At 50.5% G+C, this 20,300-nt stretch overlaps 1 protein-coding gene across 4 annotated transcripts in view; it reads right to left on the bottom strand.

Annotated features, from left to right (window-relative positions):
* Nos1 (nitric oxide synthase 1) overlaps positions 1-20,300 on the bottom strand; it is a 104,723-nt gene that overhangs the window by 33,388 nt on the left and 51,035 nt on the right. For 2 of the 4 annotated variants that reach the window (XM_075981930.1, XM_075981922.1), the window contains 13 exons: positions 19,850-20,012; positions 18,743-18,834; positions 16,431-16,572; positions 13,530-13,669; positions 11,938-12,112; positions 9,355-9,456; positions 7,717-7,911; positions 7,148-7,233; positions 6,044-6,188; positions 4,741-4,845; positions 4,210-4,268; positions 2,940-3,041; positions 66-182 (listed from right to left, as the gene is read on the bottom strand). In XM_075981930.1, the coding sequence (XP_075838045.1) occupies positions 66-182; positions 2,940-3,041; positions 4,210-4,268; positions 4,741-4,845; positions 6,044-6,188; positions 7,148-7,233; positions 7,717-7,911; positions 9,355-9,456; positions 11,938-12,112; positions 13,530-13,669; positions 16,431-16,572; positions 18,743-18,834; positions 19,850-20,012 (1,623 nt within the window). The remainder of the gene's footprint in view (positions 1-65; positions 183-2,939; positions 3,042-4,209; positions 4,269-4,740; positions 4,846-6,043; positions 6,189-7,147; positions 7,234-7,716; positions 7,912-9,354; positions 9,457-11,937; positions 12,113-13,529; positions 13,670-16,430; positions 16,573-18,742; positions 18,835-19,849; positions 20,013-20,300) is intronic. The other 2 variants (XM_075981942.1, XM_075981936.1) reach the window with 1 other exon arrangement.

The following is a 20,300-nucleotide window of genomic DNA, read 5'->3' as shown; positions in this document are numbered from 1 at the left end:
ACTCGCCGCCGAGCCCTGCTCCCTAAGAGCCTTCACCGCCCTCGGTCCCCTGCACCCACACTCACCTCACATTGGCCAGGGGTCCAGTGCTTTCAAAGTTGTCCCTGAGGTCGGGCCCATCGCCTGATGACTTGCGGGAGTCAGAATAGGAGGAAACGCTGTTGAATCGAACCTTGTAGCTCCTGTGACAAATGGACAAGGGCGTGAACTCTGCCTTGGAGCCCTTCTGAGGCTAGCTCCCACCCTGGACATCTTCAACTTCTTGATCCTGGTTCTAGAACTTTCTCTCAGCTATTGAGATAAATTATACCACTCCTCTGGGCTCTCTGGGAATGCATCGATTTACCCACAATGGCCACAATGATAGCTGACCTCTCAAATGTAAATGTTTCCGGGCCTTGTTTAAACTGGGAAGATTGAGACCCATAGAGTTCAGATGGTCTTGTCAGTATGGGGTCAGTGGGGTGGCGGGGGATGCTGTGACTGGGACCAGGCCTCCTGGCCTCTCAAGTTGTAGCATGCAGAATAAGGGGGAACTCTAGTAAAGTGAGGGTTCTGGTTCAGTAGAGATCAGGGGGCTCGAGAGTCAACATTTGCTGCCTGCCACTATGCAAACCCAAAGCTAATTACAATGAACTACAATTACAAACTAGGTGTCCAAGACGAGAGGGCTTGGTTAAATGTGGGATGCACAGAGAGTAGGAACCCAGAGGAGACTTTCCAGCCACAAAGAAGAATGAAGTCAGTCTCAGCTGAGCTTGGTGGCTCACGCCTTTAATTCCAGCAGACTAAAGGTCGATGCTGGTGGATCTCTGTGAGTCTGAGGCCAGCCTGGTTTGCAGAGTGAGTTCCAGGACAGCCAGGGCTACCCAGAGAAACCCTGCCTCAAAAAATCAAAAAGAAGGAGGAGGAAGAGGAAGAGAAGGAGAAAGAGGTCACATTAGTTGCAGAAATGGGGGTTGGGGTGGGGATGGTTACGTAAGCCAATCCCAGAAAAATATTTTACATTTTCTCCCATTTGTAGTTCCTGAATTTTAAAGCAACACATAACATCATGTATGTGTAAATGGCAAGGAAGTACAAGTGAAGCTGTGGAGGGACACGGGAAGGGCAAGGAAGGGGGTTAGGGACATACGGGAAAATATGCCCAACCTCTAGTGTGCCCTGACATGAAAATTTAAAGCATCGGCGCCTTGCCTGCACTCGTCGCGTTTCGTTCCAGGTGCTCAGTAGCCATATGCTGCTGGTGGCTGCTTTACAGCCTGCATAGACAGACGAGATCACTGTAGAAAGTCCCACAAGGCTGGCCTGTCCCTGCCAGGACTCTCCTGCTGCGGAGTGACATTCTCAGACATTTTAGGGTCACAAGCCGCGTTTCTAGTAAAAGTGGAAACTGTTCTTGGCACTGATCTGAGGCATGCATGCACACTGTGTGTGGGTGAGGGTGTGTGTATTTATGTAAATATGTACATATGTTTGTGGGTCCATGTATGTAAACGTGTGTGTGTGTGTGTGTGTGTGTGTGTGTATGTCTGTGCACATGTGGGGGGCTGTATGTGTACTTGTGTATGGAGACTAGAGAGAGGTCTTTGGGAGTCTTCCTCAGGTGCTGGCTGCCTATCTTGTGTTTTGAGACAGAGTCTGTCATTGGCCTAGACAAATAGGCTAGGTTAGCTGGCCAGGCCTATGCAGGGATTGCTATACCCGCCTTCCTGACTTTCTCTTTCTTTTTCCTTTTTCCTCCCTCCCCTCTTTTGCATTTCGGGAGACAGGATCTTAATATGAAGCCATGACTGGCCTTGAACATACAGACACCCCCTGGCTCTGTCTTCTGAACACGGGGATTAAAGGTGCCACCACGCCCGGCCCCACCACATCTGGACAGTGTGTGTTCTGAGGATGGAGTGCAGGTTCTCACAGCTGTGAGACAAGCACCTCATAGGCCCAGCATTTCCCCACAGTTTTCACAGCCAGGGAGGATGTCCAAGGCCCAGGCCGCAGCACAAGAGGCTCAGGAACCCGAGACTGAAAACAAAATCAGTTTCCATCAAGATCTTTTGCTTCTAGACAAACCAGAAACAAGTGCTGGCATTGCCACTCTGGCAGAGGATCTGAGCAACCACATGGAGGCTTATAACAACCTGCAAGTCCAACTCTAAGGGAGGTAGCTCCCCCTTCTGGCTTCTGTGGGCACTGCACACATTTACACTCATAATTTAAAATAAAATAAATCTTAAAAAACACAAACTAAAATAAAATTCTCAATATTCAACACAGACAACTCTTCCCTTCCCAAATCCCCTAAACTAAGACAGAATCCCAAGAAACATATTAGAATGCAAAAGGAGAGGGAGGGAGAGAGGGAAGGAGAGAGGGAGGAAGGGAGGGAGAGAGACAGAGAGAGAAACAAAAAAGGAACATGCACACTCTGGCAGAGCGTTTCTAGGCTGGATGCTTTTCAAAGTTTTTGTTCTAACAAGGTTCTAAATACACGGATGTGTATTTTCTGCCCCGAAAATAGACTCGCTTTGAGTCACTTCTCCAAATCCGTCATGCAGCATACCAGGGGGTGGCTGTGTCGTTAGCGGGGGAGTCACGATGGATGGTTGTGGGGTAAAAATACCAGCACGTGTACTGTATGAGGCTGGAGGTTTCTGCCATTTCTTTCCCTGCTGTAGATAATTCCCTCCGTCCTCAGCAGCAGCCCCTAGAGACTGGCAGAGCCGAGGTTTCTCCCCATTCGGTTAATGAGAAGGACCAAGGTCCACAGAGGTCAAGAGATTTGCTTAAGTTCCTAGAGTTAGTGGCAAGGTCTGGGTGAGGATTCAGGTCTCTTTGAGACTCAGATGTAGCCAGGGACATTCCAGCACAGGGCATGCATCATGTAACGTACACCATACACGCACACACACATGCACATGCACACGGATGCTCTCTACCTGTGCTGGTTGTCACCGACAGCAACCAGCCTGTGGGCTTCGAGGTTAGCATGGGACAGGGAAGGCCCTTTACGGGGAAAGAAATGCAAGGGTTCCGGGTACCTAGAGGGGAGAACGGATGGTGCCCTATCTCTCCCTGAAGGAGGTGGGGAGAGGGGAGCTGCTGTGGATGGAAAGGAGAGGGATGGGGAGGTGGAGGGCAAGATGCTGGAGCTGCTGGAAAGCAAGTGCTGACCAGAAGATGCTCATGGTTCTGTTCCCTGGGTACCCAGAGCCTGGGTTTGGTCCTGTGCTCTCAGGAGGGAGACCCAGAGAGGGGATCTCTAAAGTCCAGTCAGCTACAAATCATACACACATTCTTTCTTGTTTGCTATTTTTTTTCTTGAGATAGAATTTCTCTGTGTATTCCGAAGCTGTCCTGGAACTCACTCTGTAGACCAGGCTAGCCCTGAACTCACAGAGATCCACCTGCCTTTGCCTCCAAAGTGCTGGGATCAAAGGTATACGCCACTACTGCCCGGCTCACACACTCTTAAGTCATAGGATCCGCTTTTTGGAGGCAAGTCTGTATTGGTCTCCTGAGGGGGGTTCAGTGTGCATGTGCCCTGTGTTCAGCACCTCAAAGAAGGTTCTAGAGCTTTCTAAAGATGGTTTAGTGCACAGACGTTTCCACCTTGTAAAATGTGTTGAGGGGGAGTCAATATTATCCTTCCACCAGGTGGGTCTTGGGGATCAAGCTTGGTTATCAAGGTTGGTGGCAAACAATCCCCAACCAACTAAGCAATTTTGCCAGCCCTGTAAAATGCCTTTAGAACCCATGTGAGGTCCAACTCCTTCAGAAACGTGTGCAATCACAGGCCTCTCTGGCTTAGCAGATAACTTGTTTACCCTTTGAACTTGACCTGCTCAGCCATTCTGAGCCTTGGATGGAAGGTTCTAAGGAAAGAGTGGCTCCCGACTTCCAGTGTGGGTTCCAAAGGCAGAGGAGTGATAATAGGAACCGAGGTTTGCACAGTGCTCCGAACCTTTCTCGAGACCCTCCCATTTTAAAAATCTGATTTGGTTCAGGAAGGCAAGGTAGATATTACTATCTCTGCTTGATAACAGAATTAGAGGTACAGACCAGCCACAGTAAAGGCCAGACCAGCAGCTCAAACCCATCTCCAAAGGCTGTCAACCACAGCAGGGCCCTCACATGAGCCCCAGTTGTCAAGACATGTTCGATGGTTCCCAAGGGCAGCATGTGACATCAGAGAGGACATTCACTTACTTCCTTTCCTCCTGCATGGAGCTCGGGTGCCTCATTTCCATCAAAGCGCAGCCAAATTTCTACAAGTCAAAGCGAACGAGCAGAGCGTGAAGAACGGATTAGTGGTGGGCACAGGCCCTGGGGCCGTGACTGCTGCCTGATGGCACGATGCCAGGGGCGGCCAGGGGCTGAGGTGGGCGGCCAGTGTCCCAGCTGCAGGTTCCATGTATGTGTGGGCATGGCTTGTTACTTAAAGTACAGGTGTGAGCTAGCGCCCCACCCCAGGGTACAACCGACTGTTGTGGCCTTTATTGTCTCCAAGAACTGCTCCAAGCTCAGAACTGGAGTACCTTAAACACACAGCTCACTGTGGGGACGTTTAGCCAAGGGACACTGGTAGTCAAAACTTGGTATTGTCCCTTTGCCCAAATTGGATCAAACCAAAGTCTTGACTTTGGGGCTTGGGGAGGGAGTTGTGGGGAAGGATCCCAGCGGTGACCATTTCCTGTGGGGACTGGAATCCCATGCTAGGGCAGGGGCATTCCCTCTCACCTCCCCGTTCTCAGGGGGGTCTCCATTGCCAAAGGTGCTGGTGACCACCAAGACCAGGGCTTCGTGCTCCAGGTGAACAATGTCATACTCCTCCATGGACATTGCCTAGGTGTGGGGGGCATGGGAGAGGAGAGGAGATGTGAGTGGGAATGAGGAGAGGGGGCAGAGGGTACAAGGAGCAAGAGGGTGAGCTATGCTGAGCTGCCTCCTGGCTCGGGACCTGATGTTCTCGATGCTCACTATCTAGTGGACCCTTGTGATAGCATTAGTGATGTTTGCTGGCATGAAATCTTGCAATGGCTGTTGTGTCCTGAAGGGCTATGGGAACCCAGGCTCTAGTCCAATGGAGTAGATCTTTATAACAATCCCTGAACCTTTTTTTCCCTTGCATGCATGCGTGTGTGCATGTGTGCATGCGTGTGTGATGTGAATGTGTGTGAGTTCACATATTTGTGCATGTGCTTGGGAAGGGTCAGAGGTTGACATTGGGTGTCTTTCCACATTGCTCTCCACTTCCTTTTCTGAGCCAGGGTCTCTCAGTTGAGCCCAGAGATCACTGATTGGTCTGTCCTAACAAGCCAGCTTGCTCAGGGGAAATTCCCGTCTCACCTTCCATGCGCTAGGGCTGCAGGCTACCCACCACACATCTGGCATTTTCATTTGGGTGCTTGGCACCTAAACTCCAATGGTCATGATTGGATGGCAAACGCTTTACTGGCTGAGCCATGTGCCCAACCCCATGCCCCCAGATAGTTCGTGATCTTGGAGTCCTGACCACGGTTAGGCAGGGTGTGATCTGGCAGCACCTGAACAGGTTTGCCCAGTCTTTTCTCTAATCCTGCCTTCAGTACCTGGAAGGACCTGAGCCCCCTGAGGCTGAGGTGCATGTTGCAGGGAGAGGACTGTCACCTGCATTTTAGCATTACCTGCACATCTCTCCACCTTTCTAAGGAACCCCACTCTCCCCAGAGGCCCCACAAGAACCAGGGATCTTGTTTGGGTCAGATATGTTTGGGAAATATGTGTAGTTCATAATTTCCCCAGTTATAATGGGTGTTCATGGATTCGGAGCTCTGGGAAGTCCTGATCTATGCATGGAGCTGTAACTATTGAGGCTTCTCACACTGATCCCTAGCAGGGTGGGCTCTCACCAACCCACTAACACTTTGCTCTAGAGATGGGGGTTTCCTGTGGGCTGGACTCTTGCAGGGTTCATGGGAGCCATATCTATGCTTGGTATGTATGCAAATACGCACATTATTTACTGTGAGGGTCCAGGGAGCTTCCACCAGCCCTTGCTCACCTTGGCGTCAAAGGCGTGCTTGAAAATCTCACACAGGGTCTTGGCATAGGCTTGTGATTTGCCTGTCTCTGTGGCATAGAGAATCGTTGCTTTGACCCTCTTGGCCATGGCCTGCCCCATCAGCTTGGCCGAGAACTTGACAGCTCTTCGAGGGAGCAGGTGGAGAGAGAAACGGGGAACGGAGAAAGGACACAGGATGTTAGAATGGGACGTAGGGACCCCTAGAGACACACAGCATCCCAGAGTTCAGGGACCACATTGACTTATGAATTATTCCCCCAGATCGGAGGTCCAAGCTTGGCAACATGGCTGCTGTTGGATGACAGACAGTTGTTGACTTTATTAAATCATCTTGGTGACATACGCCACCCAAATACGCCAGCTGGATCCTGTGTCAAAAGTGATTCCTTCATAGTTCACAGTCTCCTGATCTTCCTTTTGGCTCAGTTAAACATTATTATCATTACTATTATCAATAATTATTAGTAATTAATTTTTTTTAAAAAAGACAGGGTCTTGCCAGGCAGTGCGGTGCATGTTTTTAGTTCCAGCACTTGGGAGGCAGAGGCAGGCAGATCTCTGAGTTTGAGGCCAACCTGGTCTACAGAGTGAGTTCCAGGCCAGCTAGGGCTACACAGAGAAACCCTGTCTCAAAAAACTAAACAAAACACCCTCCCCCCACACCACCACCACCACCAACAAAAAAATCCCACCACCACCACCACCACCACCACCACCAACAACAACAACAACATAAAACAACCAACAAATAGGGTCTTGTTATTGTAGCTCAGCCTATCTCACCCATATCCCCCACCCTGTGGGTGTGTGTATGCGTGTGTGAATGTGTGTATGTATGTGTGTGTGTGAGTGTGTGTGCATGTGTATGCATTATGTGTGTGCATATGTGTGTACATGTATGTGTGCATATGTATGTATGTGTGTGTATGTATGCATGTATGTGTGTGTGTGTGTGTGTGTAAAATGGTGGTGATAAGATCGAAGTACCCACTACTGTGCTGGCACAGGCTACAGCACCTGCCTAGCTCTGGGCACTCCCTGCTTGTGAACAGATCCATCCATCTCCCGCTATAGGGAACTCACTCTGCCAATTTCTTGAAGCCAATGGCTCGCCGCTTCGTGGGGGTCCCATTGGTACCCTTCCACACATGCGTGTTCCATGGGTCAGGCTGGGAAGAGACGCAACGGCACCAGCATGAGGAAATTCAGTCATCCCACCTGGAGATGCCCAGAGCATCTACGGCTGCCCAACCCTAAGCCCCAGCCAGGGATAGCCACAGATGTCCCTCTCCGCATTGCCCCATGAGCCCTTCCCACTCAGCCCAGGTCCCTCCAGACTCTGTTTGAGATAGGGTCTGGCTATGTAGCCCAGGCTGGCCACAAACTATCATCCTTCTGCTTCAGCTTCCTGAGCGCTAGATTCTAGGTGTCACCCCACCCTGCACTCTGTCCAACCGATCTCTTCCTGGATATGCACGTCCTCTTCCTGTACAGTCACTTCCTGTCTCCATAAGTCTCTCAGGCTACTGGGCACACCTGTGACCACAGCACTGCCCCTGATAGAGATGGGCTCCCGTGGGTTGGGAAAACTTGGCCCCTGGGCAGGGTGGGTCTCAGGGCAGAGGCGAACCCAGAGCAGTGAGGGGCAAGACCTGGTATTCGAAGGAGGGGGTGAGTCGATAGTTGAGCATCTCCTGGTGGAAGACGGGGGTGATGCTGCCGGACATGGGGGGCACAATCCACACCCAGTCGGCAGGGCAGCCCCCTCTGCAGCGGTACTCATTTTCCATGTGTTTGATGAAGGACTCAGTGGCAGAGTGGTGGTCAACGATGGTCACCTTGTCACTCTGTGGGAGGAGAAGGGACAAGGAGACAGGAATGAAGAGAAGTTGAGATGTTCAGGCACCTTCCCAAAGAATCTGCCAAGGGCAAGTCTAATTGTGCATGACGAAGGCTCTACGTGGTGCTGGTGTGCCTCCAAGACCTCCTTGTCAACCTGGTCCATCTTCCCTCCCTCCTTCCTTTAACCAGGGGCGGGAGCTAGACTCTCAGGGCTTTGTTTTGTTTTTCTTATGTCTGTGTACTCATCTCCTGTTTTATTATCCTCTGCAACTATTTATCTAGTGAAATAAAATCTTCTCAACTTAGTTTTAAGGGGCGAATTTGAGCTGATTAGAGATCAAAGGGATGAGCCAGCACGGAGGTGGGTGGACCAGTGTCTGGCACAGGCTGGGGCTGGCGGGCACGGATTCACAAGTTGTCTAAGAGATACTGCCCTGACTGCATTCTTCCCTCATCTCTTTTATGTCCCGAGTGTCCCCACCAGGGGCTGAGTTCTGATATTTTCCACAGCTTCTTAATTCTCCCTGGGAAGTGGCCTCTTGCCCCCCACCCCAATGGATCTCTGCACCATGATCCTCTGTGAGGTACAGTGCCTGCTCTAAACATGTCCACCCAAGGTCTGAATGAACACGCTCGCCCTCTGTCTACTCAGACCGGGGCCACTGGTACCCCCAGGGCAGGACTGACCTCAAGTTCTAAGAATGGCCACTGAGATCTCACTTCGTGTCTGTCCAATTAGAATAATTGACAATGCCCACCTTGTGCTCACAACACAAGCAGCACATTCTGGTGGCATACTTCCCAGCCGTGGAAAACTCCTTGTGTGGGGCAGGGAGTTTTGTGGCCCAGAGTTGGGTGTCATCCCTGTGATGAGGATGTCCAAGTCTCTAAGAGACGGCACAGTCTGGAGACACTGCCGTCAAGCTGCGGAGTCCTTCCCACTTCTCTGTAGCAAATGTCTTCCTCTGTCAAGGCCCGTAAGACAGGAAGTAGCCACTGACAGATGGGAGCCCCCTGAAAGTGACTTTTTTTTATGATGTATTTAAGCATGTAGGAAGGTGCATGTGTGTACGTGTGTGGAGGTCAGAGGGGAGCTTTGGGCATCATTTTTCAGATGTCTGTTTGAGGCAGAGTCTCTCGTCTCTCATTGGCCAATCCGGGCTGGTCTGGATAACCAGAGTGAGGAGCCAGGGAACCGCCTGTCTCTGTCTCTGGTTTCAGCATTGCTGGGATTCCAAGTATCCGTCTCCTCCATCTGGCTCTCTATGTGGGTTCTGGGAGTTGACTCTAGGACCTCATGCCTGTGAGGCCAGCGCTTTACTATACTGGCTGGGCCGTGTCTCCGGCTCCCAAAGGTGAATCTTGTTGGCAGAACACTTGACCTCTAGAAAGTCCCTTTTCCCCCTCTCTCCTTTGAGGCTTGAGCTTGGCGCTGAGTGCTAGGATACCTGGAAGCTGTATAGAACAGCAATGTTGATCTCCACCAACGCCTGGTCCTTCCACAGGGAGGATGTCTTCCTCATGTCCAAGTTCATCTTCTTGGCTACTTCCTGGAAGGGCGAGGAAAACATAGATGCACAGCCTGGCTAACGCTGGATTTCCAAGACAGCTGTTGTGAGGGGAGTTCCTAATTACAGTTAACCCATTCATGGGCTGACCGACTCGTTCACAGGTTCCAGAGATTTGCTATCTACAACCCAGGTGGTAACTAAAGAGACGTGCTTGGCCCTCCAGCCACCAAACTCATGTGCCAGTCAACGGGGGAGACTGTGTTAACGCCTAATGCTTGAGACCCAGAACGCCGGGAGCCAGTTGCTTCCTAAGTCAACGACAACTCTAGCAAAATAACTTGAAAGAAATACATCCCGGCACTAGTATTTGACATAACAGAAACGAACATCCTGGACACAGTGGCCGAGGCTCGAGGCAGATCCCTTAATTAAAGTCATGCTTTTTCCTCTCTTTGTCAAGGCCAGGCGCTGGTGGGAGCCCAGGTCTCATTACTAGGCTCAGATGCCACCATCCCTCAATTGGGGTAAATTGCTCCTCGGCCCCAGCTGACAGTGTTCCCAGCAGCTGGGATTGAAGGGCTGGGGTGGCAGAGCCTCTCATTTAAGTCATGAGGTGCCCGGGAGAGCAGAAAGCAGACTTATCAATTCACTGTCCGAGGCGAAGCCTTTCGGTTTAGCCTGGATGAGAATCAGGGAACACTTCTGCAGAAAGCCAATGGCTCCTGTTTTATGTACACACATCTAATGTCCTGGTGAGTTTCTGAAACAGGAGGGCACACACACCTGGGCACCGTGCAGCATTACTTTCATTAAAAGCATAAAAATTGTTGAAATATGCCCTTTTTGATTTGAAAAACCAAAACCAAACTTGTAGATGTTACTAGATGTTACTAGGATGTGGACTACTGTGTAATTTTCTTTCTTGCCAGAGTCTTGTACATACCGGTGCTCATCTAGTGGATTCTCCTTGGGAGCTTTAAGAAAACGCTGATACCCAGTCCACACCCCAGATCAATAGCGCAAGAGTTCTGTGGACTGGGCCTGGCACCATGAAACTCTCTAGGTCCCCACAAGGCTGGTGGCTTCTGACAACTTCTTTCCATAGCGGCACCATGATACTGCTTTGTTTTCGTGTTTTTGAGACAGGGTCTCATGTAGCCCAGGCTGGCCTGGTACTTGCCATGTAGCTAAGCACAGCCCTGAACTCCTGATCCTCCAGATTCGACCTCCCAAGTACGGGGCCTCCCAAGTACGGGATCTCAGGCGTGGGCTACCATGCCCGCTGACGCAAGAGGGTTTTAACACTATAAACCTAGCGCTCAGCTCTGAGTTCCAACCACGACTCTTCACTGATGGCCTCTGTGATCTGAGCCCAGCCTTGCTTCTCTCCGGAAGCAAGGTCAACAGTTGCAAATTGTTGTTAGGACATTTGCTGATAAATAAAATACAATGAAAAGTACAAGGTAGGACTGGAGCTTTAGTTCAATGGTAGAGAGCTTGCCTAGCGTGCTCAAGGACCTGGGTTCAACTCCCAGCATCGCAGAAGCAAACAGAAAAACAAAGCCAAACAAACTCAATAAACCAAGAGCCCCAGTGCTTCTGAAACACATGCACCCTGCCTGCATGGCTTCTTCAGTCAGCTCTCTACACCGAACACTGCTCAACAGCATGGTCAGACCACACTGGACTATAAAATATTCAAAAGAATTTCATCTGTAAAAAAGCTTGTGAAGCCATTTCCCTGTCACCGTTCCTTGATCTGTAGAGTGACAGCCATTTATACAGTACCTACCCTGTGCTTAAAATCATATGTCCAGCTGCAGAAGGTTCAACTATACAGAAGGCTCAGTGCAAATACCACAGCATTTTATGTATGAGACTCAAGCATCAAGGTGTGTGTGTGTGTGGCTGTATATGTATGGGTATATACATGTACATACATGTGTGTGGGTGCACATGGATGTATGTCCATGTAGAGGCCACAGAGCAGCCTCAGGCACCACCGTTGTTCTTCAAGGGCCATCTATCCTGTCTTCTGAGACACGCTCTCACAGTGACCTGGAACTTACCACGTAGGCTAGGCTATCTGGCCAGTGGGTCCCAGAGACCCATCTGTCCCCATTTCCCTGGTCTCAGGGTTATAGGCACCCGCTACCAAGCCTGGATTTTAAAATGTGAATCTTGGGGATTAAACTCGGTTCTCATGCTTTGGGTGGGAAGCATGTCACCCACTAAGTCATCATCTCTCTGCCCATCTGCAGACGATATTCATAGCTGAAGGGGTCCAGGGAATCCTCTGTGGATGCGTCAAGGGAAGACGTCGTGTGTAAGCCGCATGCAAAGCGTTCACTGTGGTGGTGGCTGTGCCATTTGCTGTGGCAGCCACGGCTAGGAAAGACATAAGTACTGTGGCATTTCTAGAAGATTCACCAGGACTGTAGTTCTGTCCCAGCTCGATCCAGTCTCCCAGCCCCAAAGCTGCTGAGCAGTAACCACTGTTCCCGCATCGAGGGACCTCACCTCCAGGATGTTGTATCGAGAGTTGTCACAGTAGTCACGGACGCCGATCTCTGTGCCCATGTACCAGCCGCTGAAGGGACAGGCGCTGAACTCCAGGCCCCCAATCTCCAGCAGCATGTTGGACACAGCAGGGAGGCCATACCATTTGAGCCCTAGGTCTTTAAACCAGTCAAACCTGCAGAGAGCAAAAGGCCCCTGCTTAGCATGCAGCAGTGTCTCCTGAGCACAGACAGGGGTGCAGTAGCCTCAGGTTGGGGATAATCCAGGCTCAGTACCCTCTAGGATCATGCATAAAACCTGATTATTGACAGCTCCTTCTCCCCAAAACTTCCTCTTTCCTGTGCCTTCACCTTTAAAATCTATGTTTGATTCTAAGTTTAATATTTCTCGCGCTGGGAAACCTTCCCAATGTCCAGCTGGGTTCAGGTGACCTCACACGTCTCCTTTGCCGTTCTTTTTACAGAACTGAGTATTCCTGTTTCTCTGTGGCCCTCTCCTCTTTGACACAAACTATAGAGGCAGGGACACAGCCCTAAGCTAGAGCCACGCTGGATGAAATGAGGACTGCAAAGTGGGTCGAACGGGCCCAGAAATGAACGTAAGTCAAGTGCATCTAGGCATCTGGCTGTGCTCCAATGTATCAGGTTCCCCAGGAAGGGTGTTCCCTGTCCGCGGAAGATCCAGGCTAGGCAGGTGGGGTACCAGTGCCAGGTGTAAGAGGGCAGGTCCTCCAGAGACTTAGTTAACAAGAACAGCATTGTTATTTGTGCATGGGGAATTTTAAATGAATCCACACTTTAAAAAAAAAAATAAACAAAAAGCTTTCCTTAAATAGACAGGCTCCCTCTTGGTGACTCACCAGGTCATCACACCTTCATGTCAGGGCTGAGCTGAAGCCTGTTTTTATTTTAAAAGTTGAGATGTAGTTCACCATAAATTAAAAATAATGAACTTGCTTTTTAAGATCTATCTTGCACATTACTTAAGTTTCTTAGCAACCTCCCTTGGGCTTGGCCCCAGTCTGGCACCTCATGGTGGCTTTCCTTCATTTTATAATGACATTTATTCGTTGGTGTGTGCGCCGTATGCGTGCGTGAGGGCGCGTGTTCTAGAGGACAGCTTACAGGAGTCAGGTCTGTCCTCCACTGTATGGGCTCTGGGATCAAACTAAAGAAGTCAGGCTGGGTGGCAAGCTCCTTTACCGACTGAATCATCTTACCAACCTAACCTGTCCTTTACTCTTAAATTGCGCATGCTACCTGCTTCTCTGACCTTGGTCTCCTCCCTGAACTTAGTTCACTCAGGGTTGGTCACTGGATGTAACTTCTTCAAGTGAACGCCTGTATCTAAGACAGTAGGTGTGACTACTCTTGTTACCCCAAGGGCTGGGCAAAGGGCAGGTCACGGAGTAGAAGCATCCAATGGCTCAGGCTGGTTCAGAAGGACCCCTTGTGTCCCTCCCCGATAGTCAGGATGGGACCCAGGACCCTCTTTCTGTTATTGGGGCTGGGGGAGAACCTGGGGTGGAGGTGGGGCAGGGGATGGACAGAGGAGGTCATCGGAGAACCGCCCCCCCCGGCAGTTCCTCTTACTTGGGGTGCCTGATGGGCACTTCCAGCACCAGCTCTGGGGGGATCTGGAAGAGCTCAGGGTCATTGCCATTGGCCTGGAGCAGGAGCGGCAGGACATCGAAGCGGCCTCGCGGGGCTTTCCAGCCCTGCTGAATGCAGATCTACAAACAGAGTCCCTGGTCACACCTCTGCCCCTGCCCCTCCCAACACAGCAGGCACAGGGCTGAGGCAAGCTCTGCAGGGTCTCAAAACAAAACCAAACCCAAGTCAAAGCCTCCTTTACAAGCTCAGTCTGACCTCATCATAGAACAAGGGCAACTTCTCCCCAGGAACACAGGTCAGTGTTTTCCAGAAAGGGTCTCCCGTGCCGGCTGTGCACACCGAGGGGGTGAGTCTGACTAACCCTGGCATTTCCCACGGGCTAGCTTTTATGTGTGATGTTAAGTGCTGCAAGATACAAAGAAAACCTCCGGTGCTGTGGCTCACCGCAGAAAACACACGCACAGCAAGACACGGGCACAGCGAGACACGGGAGTTACAGTGTTCTGGAAGCTCGTTAAGAAGAAAAACCCAAGAAGTGAGGCTCATCGCATTAGCATACTCATTTTAAACGGTGAATTTTAGCTCCAACAATGTACCTCATATGAATAGTAATTCATTAATAATGGATTAAGATTTTTAATGAGACATTTGACACTAAAATTAAATGACATTTGTTCATTTACTGAATATATTAAGTCTATGTTTACAGAATATAATAAAGTACATTAAGTATCAATATTAGTTTACTAATTATATACATTTTTATCATTTGATTTTTATTTTAAGTTTTTCTCTCTCCGTGGTGTGTGTATATTGTGCATATGTTTATGTGTGTAAGCTCTCAACCTTATTTTGAGAGGGTCTTTTTAAAAAAATGTTATTATTACTTCATCTTATATGTGTAGGTGTTTTGCTTGGGTGTATGTCTGTGTTCCAGGTACATTCCTGCCGCCTTTGGAGGCCAGGAAAAGGTATTAGGTTTCCTTGGATTGGAGTTATAGACAGTTGTAAGCCACCATGTGGGTGCTGGGAATTGAACCAGGGTCCTATGGAAGAGCCACTGTTAACCAAAGAGCCTTCTCTCCAGCCTTGAGGGTCTCACTATGTAGCCCTGACTGTCCCAGAACTCACTCTGTAGACCAGGCTGGCTTTGAACCCATAGATCCTTCTGCCTCTGCCTCCTGAGTGCTGAGACTGAGCCACCACTAGACATGGCCGCTGACTACACAGCAGCCAACCAGCAGGACCCTCCTGTCCCCAGCCCCTCTGTGTTGGCATTACAGGCACGTGTCACTGGGTCCAGCTTTTTATGTGGGCGCGGGGATCCAAGCCTGTGCAGCAAGCCCTTCACCTACTGAGCCACCTCATCAGCCCTGTTTTTGTTTAGAGTCAGAGTCTCACTATGTAGCTCAGGCTGGCCTCAAACTCACAACCCTTCCACTTCAGTATCCGGAGTGCTGGAAGTACAGCTGTCACTACCAGGATGCACAAAGAATGACAAAATTGTTAAAGTGAGTATATTTAAATACGATATTTAGCAGTATTTAATAAATATATTTAATTGATTAAGTTTTCTAATTTATCCATATGCTAATTTTCTCTACCCTGCTACTATAATTTCAAAAATATCCTCAATATAAGACGATTAGTGAGTCATTTCCCTGGTTTTTTGGAGGGGTCATTTTGGAGATCTCTTGGTTGGGGCCAGCTGTGTAGCATGCACAGGCCACCATCAGGGACATGAAGGACTCCATGTAACAATGTGGCCAGGTTCGGGATGTTCCTGTGTGGGGTGTGAGTGGAAACAGAAGTTTACATCTTGGCTTCAGGAGGACACATTCTGGCCAGGGCTGGTTCTGGACACAGATAAGGAAGAAGATTGGGACACACGATCCTGTTCAGCTAAGCAGGAGCCAAGGTCAGCCAAGTACACCCTCGGCAGTTAGCGCTCAGCCAAGTAGAACGGAGTCTGGGGAGTCTGGCCCAGGCTCTGAGTGCACAGGTGCGGCTCCTGGTTGCCCTGGTTACAACCAGTTCTCAGGATGATCACATTTCAATGAGAAAAGCTTTATGCATATGAAGTCAGCACACAGGGGTGGGGAGAAAAGCAGGGTGTGTGGGGGTTGAGAAAAGGGGGACGGGCATTGGCATCTGTCTGCTGTGTATCCCAGGGGGCACAGTCTATTCAACTCTGACTCTGAACTGCGTCACTCACTATGGCCACAGGGAAGGGACCCTGGGAAGGGAGATGGGCAGTCTTGGTTCTCTTGGTAGTTTTTGTCAACTTTGGTCCCCAGCATTGTGGTATACATTGACCCTGGGAGAGTCAAGCCCACTCCAGGAAGGATCGACAACTTTTTTTTTTTCCTTCTAGACAGGGTTTCTTTGTGTAACTCACTCTGTAAACCAGGCTGGCCTTGTACTCACAAAGATCCCCCTGCCTCCGCCTCCCAAGTGCTGGGTTTAAAGGCGTGTGCCACCACCACCTGGCTCAAACTATTGATTAACACACGAAGGAGCCATATACGTCAGTTCAGGAAGGTGGCCAGGGACGTGGATTCTCTGGACCACATTTCTCCTGGTGGGAGGGTGGGAAACCTAGGGTTCTAGACATTCCTTCGTTCATTTAACAGTTCAGGATAAGATCCTTGGCACTGGCAGGACTCGGTCTATTCAACTCTGAAAGGGGGACAGAGCTCCCATTGGAAGGGTTGTACCATGAAAATGGCCAAATGACTGCAATGGCACCAGAAGGATGCGGTTGAGGGGGGTTCTGTGCTCCTTGCTGGCCGACCCCTCCGGGATAAGATTGTCAATGTGGAAAAAGCACAGGGGAACTGAGAGTCCCACCAGGGATGGGCTTGGCGCGTCTGAGCTCACCTCTGTAAACTGCACATTCGCAGGGTCCCCCAAGGTAGAGCCATCTGGTTGCTTGTAGCCAGCATAGCGGATGAGCTGTGAGTTCCACACTCGGAAGTCATGCTTGCCGTCTGTCCTCTGGGGGAATATAGTGATGGCTGACCTTGGGAGAGGGGAGAGGGCGTGAGTCAGCAGGATGGCATTCGCCCTTTGGGGATCAGCTTTGTTCAGGTCCCCAGCTGTGCAAAGGGGTTGAGTGACCAGCTCCTGCAACAAAACCCACGGTCTGTGCAAGGTGGAAGGCAGGAAACGCACATCCTGGCCTTGAAGTTGTGATCCTCTTGCCTCAGCCTTCCGAGGGCTGGATCGAGAGGTGTGTGCCACACACACTGCAGGGCATAAGCCCTCCTGTCTGAACATCATGGTCCACCCTTCGTCTGAAATCCTCTCTGCTGTCACAAACCCACACCCAAGGCTGCACTAGACTCTATTTCCATAAGTGGCTTCTGGGACGGAGTTCAAGGGACCCTGCTTCTAAGCACATTTTGCAGGTCTTACTCTTCAGACAAGGGAATGAAGCATTTGCTACCCAGGTCGTCATGTCACTGATGCAGGAGGATGAGAGGACAGAGTCTGGGTGATTCATGGATCCAAAGCTGGTGTTCACATCTCTTAGTGAAAATCTCCGCCACACATGGGAGACAAGCAAGCCGCCTTCCCTCTGACACTAAGACCCATGGCTATGTCTACAGGGGGCCACCAGCCGGAGCCTGTTTGTGTGCACGTATGTTTATAAACGGCCGAGGCACACGGTGTGAGGAGGGTGTGATAGTTACTTTCCATGGGGGAGCCGAGATGGAGGGAGATGGGCAGCGTGGCCACACCTCCTACCTGAGGGCAGTTTGAAGGCCTGCGCTGGGAGTCATCCACGCAGGCACCAACTCTTTCCGCTCATGCCGGACATCCTTCTACATCTGTCTCATAGCTTTTAGACCCACGATTTGAATCTTAAGAAAACGATCCTAAGTGTGATTATTTTAATTCACACTCAATGAAGTCCCTCTCCCCAAAGTAGATCACTGAACACAGCAGAGATGTACTGTCGAGCGTGGGGTGACCCCTCCTCTCACTGGCGCACAGTGTCCTTCGGAAGTCACCAGGATAGCCCCTAAGCAACTTGAGGGCTTAGCCTTGGCAAGACCTGCCATCATTCAGGGTTCAGAATATGCTGGAAGGTTTCTCTCTCTCTCTCTCTCTCTCTCTCTCTCTCTCTCTCTCTCTCTCTCTCTCTCTCTCTCTGTGTGTGTGTGTGTGTGTGTGTGTGTATAGGTGGCCAGAGGCCCATCCTGCTTTTTGAGACAAGGTCCCTCAACTGCCGTGAAGCTCACTGGCTTGCTAGGCTGGCTGGCAGCAGGTTGCAGGAATTCCCCATCTTTACTTCCTCAGCACTGGAATTGTAAGCACATGCCGCTACACGGGCCTTTTTAAAGCACGGGTCCTGTATTTGAACTCAGACCCCTAATCTGGTACAACACGTGCCTCACCAACTGAACATCCTCTCTAGCCACTTGCTGGGAAGTTCTTTTGACATTTTTCTCAGGGTGATGTTACTTAGCAAAGAGTCTTAAATATGAATTCCTCTCATACATATTGTTTCTGTCTCAAGCGGTGGCTCAGGCGGCAAGGAAGTCCATTCCTGAGGCAGACAAGCCCCCTCTGTATGAGCTCAGGGCAGGCTGGGGTTTGTGGGAATATCCGTGAGAGAGCCTTGGGTGTTTCTGAGGCGGGACTGGTTTTCAGCAGTGGGGGAACAGATGTCACCAACAGGATTGACAAGTGCAGCCAGCTGTGGATGGGCCTCATCTGTGAGGAAGGAGCTGAGGCCAGGGTGGAAATCACGGACCACGGCACCTCCCTGGCTCAGCTGGCTCGTGTAGATTATGTTCTTTGTATGGGTCCAGGAGTCCAAGGCGGGGCTAACTGGGGCAGAATGGGAAGGCACAGAGTCCTGTGGATGGGAGGCGGCCACAGGCCGAGCAGGTTGGGATGCCTTGAGCCGGCTCTACTTGGAAAGGGGAGCTTATCTATTTACTTTTTCTTTCTAGGAATTCTAACTAGTTTCCTGACCTCTCTGTGGGTGGCAGGGAAGGACAGTCCAGTGTGACTCTCAGTTTTGTTGTTCTCTCCAGCAGAGGAGGGGCAGGGGAGAAGAATACCAGGGTATTTCTGCCAGCTGGAGGGCACAGCCTTCCTCCTGGCAGCTCAGCCACATCCAGAACTAGGACTCCGCCCGGCAGGGTCATGACCTGCTCCATCCCACCCCAAGGGCTCACCTGAGGTTCCCCTTGTTGGTGGCATACTTGACGTGGTTACAGATGTAGTTGAACATGCCGTGGGCCGTGGTGCAGTCTCTGGCATCGAACACCTGTGGAAAGTACATGGTGGGACTGCTGGCTGCCTCCCCTCTCCCTGGCAGGTCCAGGGCAGACTTCCTTTCCAGGGGACCTGAACTCACTGCCGCTGCCCCCGCTCTTGGATAGCCAGCCCCTCTACTCTTGAGGTCCAGGCTGTATAATTTTGTATTGCCATTTGCTTTTCTATGCCAATAACTGAGGAAGTGTCCCCAAAAGTATGCGTGGAGGTCACATGACTAGGTGGTGAAGAACAGAGCAAGCTGTCTGGGGCTGGTTGTATTTCCTGTGGGCTCACCAGGAGTTTAAAAACTAGCAAAAAAAAAAAAATCAAATAATCTAGAGCTGAGGGTGGAGGTGGGAGCTCATGAGACCCTGCTCTGCCCTGAGGAGCTGCTGGGAATTGATGGCTTCTCACTTCCTCTGGTTACGTAGTACCGGAAAGCTGGCCCCGCCTTAGTGAGTAACCCCACACCCCAGCTCATGCCAGAAGCCCAAATCAAATCAGTGGGGTCACAGAACATAAAAATAAAATAAAATATAGGACCCGGAAGTAGAAGAGGACAGCTGGGAACAAGAAGATAGCAAGAGAAGGTAGTGGGTAATGAACACGGTCGAAATTCGTTATGTAAGTGAACGCCATAACGAAGCCGTCAGTATGCACCATACACGCTAGCACAGTCCTTCGAACAGAAAGAATTGATCCGACAAACCAACCTACTTGTAACATTAAGCTGCTCTCTAGGACAGACTCAAACTAGGGGCGCAGAAGTGAACACCTTCAGGCAGGTGCAAGATAAAGGGAGTGTTGGGTCTTCAGGAAAAGAGACAGCAGAAGGGAGTGGTGAGGACTTCGGCAAACAGGACAGCCTGAGTTCTCCCAGGAGGCGTGGGCATGGTAAGTTCCTCCAGTAAAGAACAGTGTTCTGATGGGTCTCCACTAGACTGGATCTCTTTTGCAGATCCATCTGCCCCCTTGGCTTGTTCCCTCCCAGAGGGTCTTGCAGGCACCCGAGTGTCACCACCTACCTGCAGCTTGGACCACTGGATCCTGCCCACGCATCGAGAGGCGTTCCGCCAGGCATGCTTGGCTCCGTAGATGAGCTCCGTGTCCTTGAGCTGGTAGGTGCTGGTGCTTTCGATCTCCTTGTTCACCTCCTCCAGCCTGTCCATGTGCGCCTTGGAGCCAAACCTGAGGGAGCAGGGACAGGGCAGGGAGAGGGCCGCAGTGTGATGGCTTGGAAGTGTTCTCTCTGTCTCTCTCTCTCTCTCTCTCTCTCTCTCTCTCTCTCTCTCTCTCTCTCTCTGTGTGTGTGTGTGTGTGTTAAACATTCGAATCTCTGTGCTACTAACAAGTGAAAGAGCCTTTATGCCTTTATGAGGTGGGGAAGAGTAAATTCTCAATCTTTCTCCTTCTTACTTTTTGAGGCATTGAACCTGGAGCTCAACGATTTTCATCGATTTTGCAAGGCTGGCAATC

Source organism: Microtus pennsylvanicus, chromosome 1 (genome assembly GCF_037038515.1).
Source record: "Microtus pennsylvanicus isolate mMicPen1 chromosome 1, mMicPen1.hap1, whole genome shotgun sequence".
Lineage (NCBI taxonomy): Eukaryota > Metazoa > Chordata > Mammalia > Rodentia > Cricetidae > Microtus > Microtus pennsylvanicus.
This window is presented reverse-complemented; position numbering and strand designations above follow the sequence as displayed.